Source organism: Poeciliopsis prolifica, unplaced genomic scaffold (assembly GCF_027474105.1).
Source record: "Poeciliopsis prolifica strain line A6 unplaced genomic scaffold, Auburn_PproV2 SCAFFOLD002, whole genome shotgun sequence".
Classification (NCBI taxonomy): Eukaryota; Metazoa; Chordata; class Actinopteri; order Cyprinodontiformes; family Poeciliidae; genus Poeciliopsis; species Poeciliopsis prolifica.
Genome location: NW_026562377.1, coordinates 11,003,127 through 11,015,959, shown reverse-complemented (window position 1 = coordinate 11,015,959; position 12,833 = coordinate 11,003,127). Strand labels below are relative to the sequence as shown.

General features: G+C 38.1%; 1 protein-coding gene across 1 annotated transcript; it reads left to right on the top strand.

Annotated features, from left to right (window-relative positions):
* Positions 1 to 5,799: 5,799 nt before the first annotated feature.
* b3gnt7 (UDP-GlcNAc:betaGal beta-1,3-N-acetylglucosaminyltransferase 7) lies at positions 5,800 to 12,128 on the top strand. The gene is made up of 2 exons (XM_055020534.1): positions 5,800 to 5,980; positions 8,229 to 12,128. The coding sequence occupies exon 2, from the start codon at positions 8,230 to 8,232 to the stop codon at positions 9,478 to 9,480; it is 1,251 nt and encodes a 416-aa protein (XP_054876509.1). The 5' UTR covers positions 5,800 to 5,980; position 8,229; the 3' UTR covers positions 9,481 to 12,128.
* The last annotated feature ends 705 nt before the right edge of the window (positions 12,129 to 12,833 follow it).

The following is a 12,833-nucleotide window of genomic DNA, read 5'->3' as shown; positions in this document are numbered from 1 at the left end:
ACTGGATTAATAAACTTCACATTTTTGATTGGTTTGACAATTTTCTTCAGGATCGTTCCACAATAGTACCTGTTCATAATTAACCAGCTTTTGTCTTTTAACAGCTTGCATGATATGAAGTTTCCTAATGCAAAATTTAATGCTTCATTAAATGGTGCAGCTTGCCTTTTGTTGCTAGGAAAGCAACCGCATCCTGTGGTCTTGGTTTTCTCCACCTCACAACTGAATAAAGATCTGAGATACTTCAAAAAATATTTTACTTCACTCTTTTTACTCTGTTTGTTGTTAGCATATGGAGAGTTTATCCATTCTGTGGCCATCGGCACTCTCGTCCATTTTATTGACCACAGGGTTTTGAAAAAAAATAGACCGCTGCCAATGTAATGGCAGTAGTTTCACTTTGAAATCCCTAATGAGTTTGCATCATGCGCTGTCTTGAAAAAAGACATTTTCATTTAGTCCACACTACTGTACTTATACCACACTTTAAGAAGCACAGACCAAATGTTTCCTTTTCCAATTTGAAAAGCAAGTATGTTTCTCAAGTTCTGTCTCTTTCACTAAAACCTAAACCGACATATTAGCGCTGTCAAATATGGAGGATGAAAAACACCCAGGCTGTCGTGCTTTGGTAGGTCACGTCTGCTGTCCCCCTGAGAGGTGACATGTTCAACAGCTAACATAATAGATGCAGGCTGTGAGGGCCAGCACAATGTGAGGAAACAGGCTACACATGACAGACTGACGCACTTGCTGCCAGGTGGCTGTGGGTTTTAACCCTGAGCTCAAGCCATGCTGAAACCCTTGAGCTCAAAGTGTGGGACAGAGGGAACAATTATTTTCTCTCTAAATAAAAGTGCAGATGCAGATTAGGAAGGAGTTTACAGATAGAAACATTTCAAGTTAGTTGAAGTAAAAAAAATAAAACGTGTATGGATTTTAAGGTAGACTTTTTTTTTTCTCCTTTCAGAACTGCAGAAACTATTCTTGTAAAGTAGGAACATCCTTCACTAAGGAGCCCTACATGCACCATCCACAATGATTGCAGTCATGTTTATCAGTGGACAGGCCTATGCACTGCTGATAAAATGTGACGGCAACAAAGAAGAGGCACCTTCCAGAGTCTGTGTCTTTCAAACTTCCTGTTTCCTTTTGTCCAAACAGATGAATCAGAGTCGGCCGTCACAGCTGCGCTTTGTTATACAGGCACATCTTTTTTTTAGGACATGCTGAGTTTCATTTAGTGTGCAAGCTCATAACTTCTTGGGTGCACTGCAGCACTAAAGGTCAAAGGAGCCACTCATCAAACAGCCTCTAGTTTACAGCTGCTTGGCATTCACTTTTTACATCCCTGACCACTGGATCCTCCTCACAAACTTTCAAATGAAAGCCATGTCAGCTTGAGGACCCAAGCTTATGTTAGCTTGCTTTGGAAGTCATTAGTACACTTGAAAATAAGTTCAAAATTATTTCTGTTTAATGAATCACTGTAAGAGAAACTGTATCATTTTAAACGAGAAATAAAAGCAGGTTTCATTTGAGCCTAAATGAGTTTGAACATTTTCATGAGTTCCCATAATTGTGAAGTCACCATCTGTCCATCCCTACCTCCACGTCTCCCTCTTTCCTTCTCTTTCCTTTTTTCTAAGATCAGGTCACCGAGGTTACTAAAAGGGAAACGCAGATATTTTTCCCCACCAGCATTCTCCTGCTAATTTTGGGTGATCATAATCCATTTCTGCTTATTGTAGAGAAGAGATCCAATCACCACAACAGACTGGAATATCTCCAAATTCCTGCAGTGGAGGCACCGGTCAATCTGTCCACCTCCCACATCTTCCTACAATCAGTTATTAACAACAAACCAAAATATCAGTCCTGCTCTGCCTGTTACAGAGATTGACCTACAGGAAACACTCCAGATTTTTTCCCATTGAGAACCATTTCGTCAAATTTCTTGGAGGTCACACTAACCTCCAACTCATACTTGACCTTCAGTGTGTACTGGTGCTGGTTATTTCACCCATTGTCTGCTAGAAGATATGTTGCACTGACGTTGCCACATTTGGGATCTTTCATAACTGCTGTGAAAACCAATCATTTAAGAAAGTTGCTATGATCTGCAGTTAACCTTTGCCTATTCACAATTCAGCATTTGTGGACTCACCTATTATGGAATTATTCTGTGAAACATGACTCCTATTTTTTGCTGAAAAGCTGCCTTTTCACAGAGCATAAAAGCACAATGCTACTTGACACACTTTTGGCTGGTGTTCCAAGATCGGCATTTATGTTCCTTGGTTTTGATTTGCGGTACTTCTAGGAGTGCAAATAAGAAAATCAGTTCGCTTCTGCGGCTGTAATTGTTTGTGTATATTAAGACAAATGTAGTGTTTGTTTATTCAAATTGGGAGTTCTCAACAATTTTACACGGGATCTCAATTATTCACCGATTACAGCTATTTGTGGGCGGACGTAATCCCTAATCCCTGCAAATATCGGGGGTTCACTGTACTCAGGTTACTTTACAATAATTAGGTTATGGTTAACCAATAAGTATTCTTTACTAAGAGGAGGTCACCTGGAGTCATTTTAGTTTGATTATCAAAGTCTCACATTTCACCCTAATACCAACAATTAACTACAAAGATGCACTGATTCACCATGGCTAAGTACATAGGTATGTTTTACCAAAAAAAAATAGAAAAGGGACAAAATAGCAACACATGAGAACAAAATTGGGCTCGGAATTTGAAGAAGAACAAATTTACCCAGAGGCCATTGCTTGAAGTTGCCTATAGAACCACAGGGGGCATTTTACAGGTATACGTTTGAGAAAATACTTGCAGCAAGATTCTTGGGTGTTACCATATTTGTTTTTCACCCACATCCTTCACTGCTGGATTTACTCAGTGCAGCAAGATAACTACAACACTGGAAGTACAATTAATGGCAAATACCCAAGTTGCGCATAAAAACCCATATATATAAGAATGACACAAATATAAATGAGAGAGAGATAAATAGAAAAGAGAGAGAAACATTTCTGAGGAGCCTTTATCCCAATAAAATAAATAAATAAAATAACTGTTCAAGGTCCATTTGACATTGTTTGTCAAATGGACCTCCACATTCAAGAACAAAAGCTTGACTAACAAGGAGTCCCAACATGGACAATTTACAATGAACGTTATGCAACTTAATGTGCTGAAAAAAAAATCCACCACTTAAGTTTCTGTTTCCTGCTTACAGCCAATCATTTGGCAGAAGATCAAGGTTTACTAGCTGTGAAAACGGGTTTTCAATCACTAACTGCTTTGAAATTGACTCATGATCTCAGTTGTAAAATATTCCTGACAGGTGGACACCAGATTGGGTGGCTGAGATTAAAACTAGATGAAAAGTACATGAAAATATATAATTCATAACTCATCTTCTGATCAATTTTTCCAGTACAGGAGTAATTTTAATCAGGACACAGTGTGATCTAAAGCAAAATAGGTCTGACTTTAATCACCTTATTGGAAATGTTTCAAACTTTGGAAGTGAACATTCAAAAACCAGTGTCAGCATAGTCAAAAAAACTAAAGTTTCCACGATAATCTTGCAAGAGCATGTTATAAACTCCTCTTTTTCCTTGTAATTACACAGAACACCTTCTGGAAATAAAATAATTAAAGTAAAAAAATAAAATTCTGCTAGAGGTTTTGCATTCAGAAATGCAATCTTTATTATGTTAAAAGCACTGTCTTTACAAATTTGAGCTGAATGTCGCAGAATTTGAGCTGAAATTCAAATGTGACCTTTGTTAATCTGATATTCAGATAGTTTTCTGTGGACCAGAGTCTGTAAGACCGTATGAAGAAGTCTTCCTCCACATGTGATAACCTTAACGCCTCATCCCTGAATACACCAGCGGGAGAAGGAGATGGTCAAAAGAGTTGAGCTTCAATCAGCTAGTACTCTGAGAGTGATTCTGACCCATCCTTGGGAAGGGTCATGTTGCAACAAATCCCTCCCTGTTCTTATTGGCTGATGCCTTTGTTTGTCTTCAGTGACTAATTTTTTCTGATCAGCTAAGGAAGTACAAGGAACCCTAATATCCATCACCACTTCACTCTTCTGAACAGACGCAAAGCTGCAGAGAAGTGGAAAAAAAAAAATCAAAACGGGAAAAAACATCACCAGCAGGCAACAGGATGCACATGGCCCTGAGAAGGATGGCTGGTTGGATTCAGGAAATGGAGAGAGATGGAGAGGAAGGAGAGATTTTGAATCACAGCTGTTGTTAGACTGAAAAAAAATCTGTTTTGAAGCAGAGGGAGTTTTTAATGTTCCTCCCCGAAACTACAAAAAGATGGAGAGACACTTAGTTATCGAACGCAGCTGAATTATTTCCACTCAAATAATTCTTTTGAATGAAGACACTTTAAAATGGAAAACCAAATACCATAAGCAGATAATGAGCTGTCTTGAATGACTAAAATCAAAATATGCCATTTATTGATATTGTCAATTGTTTCTAAATAAAACATTCTGATATACAGACATAAGCTCTAAAAGTGGCAGGCATGATCACGATTAGCTGTTCTAGTGCAAAAAAAAAAAAACTGGCATTTTTTGGCATAGATTACTTACAGATTTGTCTCCAACCATAAGAGTATATGCAGCAGCTGCTTAGAACCGCTGTTGGCCTGGAGTCCCCAAGAGCGCTTGAAATTTCACAGGACAGCATAAAAATGTAGAGGGCTAGTTGTAAAGACACAATGTCTACATGACAGCAGTTCAATGGTTTAAAGGCTGAGTGTTTGCTTTGCCCCTGGCTCAGCTCTGATTGCCTCTGCTACCATCAGGTTAGTCCAGTGAGACTCACGAAAGTTGTTTTTTCACTGCAGCAAAAATGTTAACTGCTCCTGTTTTCTCAACAAATCTGCATGTCGAAAATGTGAACTCTGGAATCCACTGTTGGTTCACTAAGTAAAGATCAAATATTGATAATGTACCAGTGACCTTCATGGTGCTGTGGCTGACAGACAATGAGCCTGACTGGGAAATTTGCTGTAAAAAAAACCCCATACAACGTTCAGCCAGTTTTGTCCCCTAAGGTTTAACACATTGTCATCTCTCTGACATGTAGTGGTACTAACAACAGCAGAAGTAAACGTAAATGGTGTAAAGCCAGAGTAATGATAATAAAAGTGTCTGATTGCCTGGTAGCACAACAGTGGTAACAAGGCGCTGATTTACTCTGTTGAGATTGTATTTATGATTCCCTCGAAACTGTTCTAAAACACCAATGTGCTAAAGGAGGGAAGATTTTCAATGAAATATCTGGCATTATTTCATACAAGAATGTTTCTGACCTCCTACTCTTGCATGAATGTTACCCTTTCTACTGTTACACTATTGCTATGCAGATCATTCAACAAGAAAAACAAGCAAATAAATAAATGCATCAGACAGACAGAGTAAATGTGACTAATTATTATGCATCTCTTTGAGCCACACCAATAACCACCTGCTTAGATTTTCATATAGCGTCGACCATACATTTATCAAGATCCATAGTGTTTAAAAGGCTCTGTTTAAGTTCCTGGTTGTTAGTTAGTGCTGATCCTTCTCTGGTTATCTAAACGGTACAAACGAGATACTGAATGTTTGGCTTTCGCATGACTTTTGATTGACTGCCTTGCTTGCGTGGCTATACTGTCCATTCACTTTCCACATCCTGTTTGACGCGCTCGGAGCAGAGCCTTTAAAAGCTGCGCTGCGCTGCGCTCCTGAGCTGTGACCGCGCAACGGTGCGCAGACATCAGAGCGCAGAGGAACAGAGGAACGGCTTCGCGTGGCACGTCTGTTTTCTCTGCGGTTGCCGCCTTAATCAGAACCAATTCGCACGAACCTCTCGTATTTTAAGAAATAGTCAATATCTGCTCGGTTGGTAGAGCGATCTCATCGTCTGAAGCAGGAGACAGAACAGGTAAGTTGTTCCCCCTTTTCCGTGATGATGTTGGCGTTAAAGCAGTCAATTCACTCGCTTAGAGTCACCGTTACATGACGTTGTGTAAAATATGTAAATGATTATTCAACCCATATTTTGAGGAAATCATTCAGATGAAACTGGGACAGCTCATCGTTAGTTAAATCAAACTAAAAACTATTTAACAAGGCACATATGACGTATGAAAAGGTGTTCAACATTCTTTATTTGATTAAAGAATGAATTTTAAATATCTGTAATTATCATTAAATCTATTTTAAAGTATTTTAATTTCCTCTTCCTTGCAATGTCAAAAAGTCACGCCTGGTTTGTTGTTTCAAGATACTTTCATTAGGAAAAAAAGCATCAGATACAAAGATACAGCCTTCCTACTTTTCTCGGATTTTATGTTTTGTTTTTCTTTTTATGCTTTTTTTTGTTTGTTTGTTTGTTTGTTTGTTTTTTTTCTTCCGAGCTGACATTCAGCAACTGGTTAAGAGGCAGGGAGCAGAAGGGGTCTCTCAAAGGTAAGGGGGCCCACTGTCTCAGTGGTCGTGAATAGAGGGACCCCTGGATGACATTTTGGAAATGTGAGAATCTGAAGCACATTCCACATGTTCTTCCAGAAGACCTATAATATGGTCTGATTATAAAAACTGTGGTAATCTTAGTTGTTATTGTTCGAAAGGGGAGGAAATATGTAAAACAGAATGCGTTCTTAAACATGTCATTGTTTGCTTCTCTCTGTTTTTGTTCTGATTTTGATCAAGTGCACCTTATTTAGGGTTTTGTTGTATTTGTTGACTTATTACAGAAATATACTCCTAATTTTTTCTTTGCATATTATTGTCTAACTTTTTTGGCGTTAAACATTTATTGCAAATAAACCGGAGACTCATAATATGTTTTATTTTCAAGCTGTCAATGCCTTGCATAAGTATTTGAACTTTGTCACATTACAACCACAAAACTCAATTTTCTTTAAGAAGTAAATAAATGGTTTGTAGATCTGAAAAATATCGACAAACCTTTTAAGTCTTACAACAGATTCAGTTTGATCTGAACTTTTGAGTTTTTCTTCTACGTGGATATAATTTGCTCAAATGTATTCCTTTAATGCGCCCAGGTCTCTTTCCTGGCCTGCAAATGAAATGTCTCTTGGTCTTTTTCAACATTGCCTTCTCTTCTTCGTCTTGATCTTTCATAAAGGCCAGATTTGGGGAGTGCAAAAATAACAGTTGTCCTGTCAACATATTCTCCCACCTGAGTCCTGAATCTCTGCAGCTTCTCCAGAGTTACCACAGGCCTCTTGGTTGCTTCTCCGACTAATCTTATTGCCACACCTTTCATTTTAGGTAGTTTTGTATTTTTGCCAGTCTTACTGCATTTTACATGTCGGATTGAACAGTGCTCTGTGAGATGTTCAAGGCTTATGATATTGCTTGTATGACTGTCTCTGTTAAACAGCCCCACATCTTTATCCCTGACCTGTCCAGCATGTTCCTTTGTTTTCATTATGTGATAGTAGTTGATGTTCCCTCACAAACCTCTTAAGTTTTCACAGAACAGCTTGTTTATACTGAGATTAAATCACACATGAATGGATTTACTGATCTGGGGAGAATTATTTGCATCGAATTGTATCCAGATAGATTAGATTAATTTGGTTGAACAAATCTTCATGCCACAGTATTCTGTTTTTTTCTTAGTAAAAATTTTTGATAACCATATATAAATGTACGTATCTGACAATTATCCTTACTGCTGGTCTATTATAAAATTGGAAATAAATAAATAGATACACAGGAGCTTATCGTTTGAGTTCATGGTGGTACAGCCTTGTTGTCTGGTAAAAAGAAGGTCCTGGGTTTGAACCCTGAACTGGGGCCTTTTGTAAGGAGTTTGAGTTTGCATTTTCACTCCATGCATCTAGTGAGGAATTAGTCTCTCTAAATTACCTTTAGGTATAGTGTGTGTGGTTATTTGGTCTGCTTGTCTCTGTGTAGCTCTGTGATTGGCACCAGGTCCAAGGTGTCCTGAGGCAACCACTGCAACCTTTCATGAATACGTAGGTAAAGATCATGAGTGGATGGGTTTTTGTGGTTTTAAAGTGAAAAAATTGGTATTTAAGCAAGGCATTGAAATCTACACAGACATAAAAAAGTTTGATCCTCTCATTTCAAATCAAAATGTACTATTCAATGCTGTTAACAAATCCTAACGTCAGTGATTTTTGACTTCCTTGTAGAATGAAGAGAGATCGCTGGAGAGTGTACAAGAGGGTGTGTGCCATGTTCTTCCTGGCTGTGGTGGCGCTCACCGTTGTCCAGAGGGGCAGCGTCAACATGGGGACTCCATTTGAGTTGGAGCGGCTGGCACGTATCCACGCTTCTCAGGCAGATGGACCCAGAGCCCTTCCAGAGGAGGGACCTGACTTGCACCTGGAGTTAAAGAGCTTCTGGAAGGCTGGCAGGCAGAAGCCAAAGGTCAAAGCCTGGGCTACCACACAGGAGTCCGGAGTTACCGACAACACCAGCCCCGGTAACTGGGACGTGACCAGCTCCAACTGCACCGCCAACCTCAACCTGTCAAGCCAGGCTTGGTTCAGGGCGCTTGAGGACAACTTCCAGCAGTTCATGCTTTATCGCCACTGCCATTTTTTCCCTATGATTCTCAACCACCCAGAGAAGTGCACAGGGGACATATATTTGCTCATGGTGATTAAATCAGTGGCCACCCAGCATGACCGCAGAGAAGTAATCCGAAAAACCTGGGGTAAGGAGCAGGTGGTCAACGGGAAGAGGATAAAAACCTTGTTCCTGCTTGGTACGCCTTCTAATGTTGAAGAAAGAGCTAATCATCAAAAACTTGTAGAGTATGAAAACTATATCTATGGAGATCTTCTTCAGTGGGACTTCTTAGACAGTTTCTTCAATCTGACACTTAAAGAGACTCATTTTCTCAAGTGGTTCCACACCTACTGCCCCAAAGTACAGTATGTCTTCAAGGGGGACGATGACGTCTTTGTAAGTGTGGAGAACATTTTGGAGTTCCTAGAAGGCAGCAGCCATGATAAGAACCTTTTGGTAGGGGATGTGATTTTCAAGGCTAAGCCCATTCGTAAGAAGGAGAACAAATATTACATCCCTCATGCTCTTTATAATAAAACCTACTATCCTCCATATGCTGGAGGCGGGGGGTTTCTCATGCATGGGATGCTTGCGAGGAGGCTTCACTGGGCCGCAGAGACCCTTGAGATCTACCCCATTGACGATGTATTCTTGGGTATGTGCCTGGAAGCGCTGCAGGTCACGCCCGTAAAACACAATGCCTTCAAGACATTTGGCTTAGTGAAAAACAAAAACAGTAAAATGAACCGGGAGCCCTGTTTCTTCAAAAACATGATAGTGGTGCACAAGCTCCTCCCGTCGGACCTCATGCGCATGTGGCATCTGGTCAACAGCGAACTGAACTGCTCGAAGAAAGTGGAACTCCTATAGCTCCGGGAGAGTTAAAGCCAAAACCCGTAGCTGAACTTTACCACAGAGAGCACCAAAGGAAAATGCTGCCAAATGCAGCAAGCAACAAAGCAAACTTCCACATTTAAACTCTCCTTTATGACTCTTTGGAGAGAGTCAAAGAACGTTTTTAATTTGTCAAGTAAATTATTGCAATTTTTAAAGGTTTGTGAACAATTGTGGGTTTTATATGTGTGTACTGAGAACTCTATTAGAATTCAAATTCACAGACAGTATCTATCACAATCACATTTTTATTCTGATAATATGCAGCTGCGGGCTCTGCTGCAAATGTTCAAAATGGTCTCACTGTGCCACAAGCAATGATAGATGACATGAGCACATTTCAGCAACAACACAAAGTTCAAAGTGCTTTAAATGGCAAAGCAAAATGCCACGAGCAATGCAACAAAATAAAGTGAAGTAAAAAGTTGCAGTGCAGGCTAGAATTAATTTGCATTCACTTAATAATCAGAGGCAACTAGCTTTGCTTTGCTTTAAAGCAACTTTGTTCAAAAAAACAGTATAACTGCATTTTGTATAAGTGAAAGACCCAAGTGTTTCATTTGAAATCAAGGTTGCTTCTGCTCCAGCATGTAGCTAGATCTCCTAAACTGAATTTTTTGGGTCATAGAAGCTAAATGCTGGAGTTTCAAATGAACAAACAACTGCACTAAAACAACAAAACAGCTTGTTGACTTGCATTAATCAATAGAACTACTTGGCAACAATTATGTTGTTATATGTTATAATACAGCTGGACTGGTTTAATGGAAAGTTTTTAGTCATTATTAAAAGTTTTGTTTTGATTCATTTAAACCAGCTCAAATGAAACCCAAACAATATTTATTTGAAACGAAAAAGCTAAAACCAATTTTATAAAATAAAATAACATTTTTTCTGTAGTGGTGCGTTTCATTTGTTACAGAAATTACATCACACTTGAGTGTTTTCTAGTGGCAAGTTGGAAAACTGGTAGAAATTATTAGGTGGATTGGTGCTAACTATGGGCAACCTAAGACAAAGCTATGCATTTCTCTCCACTGAAAATGTTCAAATCATAAAGGAATTTGTTTAGAGATATGGATTTTACAGTACTGAGTGATCTGTTTGTGTCTCCTTAAACACAGTCTGAGTGGTTTAAAGAGAGACAAACTATCAGAGTTGCTCATAGATTTTAAACTTGCAGGCTTGACAGAAATGTATCTGTGCTGCAGCCATATTTGTCATAGAACTCTGGGTTATGCAGCTACTTCCAACTTTTTTGAGTTGAAATTATGATTTTCATTGGGCAGACTTGTTTTTTTGCAACTGGGAACTCAGAAAATCTAACTTCTGTGGACAAAAACAGCGTACCATACGGGCATACTTTGTGATTTATACTTTTGTCAGTCTTGTTAAATGAAAACAAATCAAACATAAAATTAAGAAATGTGAAAGAACAAATTATGTAACAAACCTAAATTCAAACAAATATGTCTCACTTAAGTTAGTGAACTGCAAGGTTGTTTTTGGTTGTACCTGATTTAAAGCAAGAAAAAATGCTTTGATATTTTCCACTTTCTCAATTGCTATGTTATTTACCCTAAATAATATTTAAATTGGGCATGGCTATCCAATTTAAATAATTGGATAATTATTTAAATTATGCAATTATTATTATCTTTGAATAAATTCAAAGACTATGCTTTGAATAAATGCAATATTGTGGAGATCATACTGAAATCCTTTTTAAAACATAAGTCAAAACATTTAAACATTGCTGAGCGCCTTATGTATGCTATTCTGAAACTTCAAAATTTCAGAATTTTGAAACAAATCAGTTAAACTGGATAAACATTAAATTTGCTTTAATTGGCTTTCAAAAAATAATATTTGCATGTGTTTGATTTAGTAACAACTCGAATAAATTACTTAGTGAAGAGTCACATTTATGTTGCCAGACCATATTTTTTAGTTAGATCTATCAAAAATGTGTTATAGATGGGGTTTTTTTTCAGTGTATCACATTGAGGCATCATTTTTCAATATCACTGGCCACTATTAGAAATGATAGAAAAGCTATGATAACATCTGAATAACTTAATACATTTCACTTGTTGCTTTGTCTGATTTAATCTAGACATCTACTGGATACATACAACTTAAAAAAAAAAAAAAAAACACATCTTTATACCTGTTTCACACATTAAGTCTGTGGATTTAAGTGCTGATATACTTGACATAAATTTATGGGAGGTGACAATAATACTGTGAATTTCAAACTCTTGCTGGTACGTTTGTATGGCATCTGTTGCCCCCCAGTAAAAGAAGGAGGCAAACAAATGTTGGAGTTCTTGAATTTATTTAAATGTAATAATGTAAACTTCTGTGATTACAACCTCAAGAGGCAGGGGTGTAGTGGGTGGTGATTAAGACTAAGTAATGTAAATGTATGTAATATTGACACGTGTATGTATATATTTCTATATACGCACATACAATGTATGGACCCATGATGAGATCTGTAAATAAACCTTTTCACAATCTTAACAACCAATCTGTCCAACATTGGCTTTCTTTGTCTATCAGCTCCTGAAATATCTGTACAAGTTCAGATCAAATCACCTAATAAAAGGAGATGAGTATCACCATGACTGTTTAGGTTACACAGAAAAACTTACACCATAGAAACAACTAAAATTACGGACACAAACGTATTTTTACTTTGTCAACCTGGTGCTCAAACTTCTGTGTTCTTTAAGTTACTTCTCAGACTTCTGATGTAACATTTTGTATATACTGAGTCCTTGTCAGTATGTCTTTTCAGCAAAACCATATTGTCAATGGAGCAGTGAACACATCTTTTATGAATGTCAAAGCAGATTTTCATAACAAAAGAAATACCTTCCCCTGCGGGCACAAGTACATAAGAAGAAATACGGGAACGGGATGATCTCTAGATTGTGTTTCATGAGAGTGCGCTTGCCGACCCAGTAGCTAAAAGTTTATCTCCTTGAACCATCTCTTGTTTTACTGACATGTTAAAGTGATCTACAGTTAAACTTCTGAGCTGATTCATCTTTTTTATTGGATTTTCAGCGTGCCTTATCAGGTCCAACACTATAAAGTGCGTGCCTATCATGTACTGTGTCTCCACTAAGGCACAGCAAGACTCTTGAATTAGAGAAAAAAAAGTAAATAAATCTGCAAGAATGTCATTAGTAGTGTGGTTTGAATTTGAATTTGCATTGGGCTAAAGGGCTGCGGATAGAATTTGGTTACAGAAAACATAGAGTAGTAGGCAGTGGGATGAAAGTCACAGCTTCATGCTTGAACATACACAAGCCACAGAG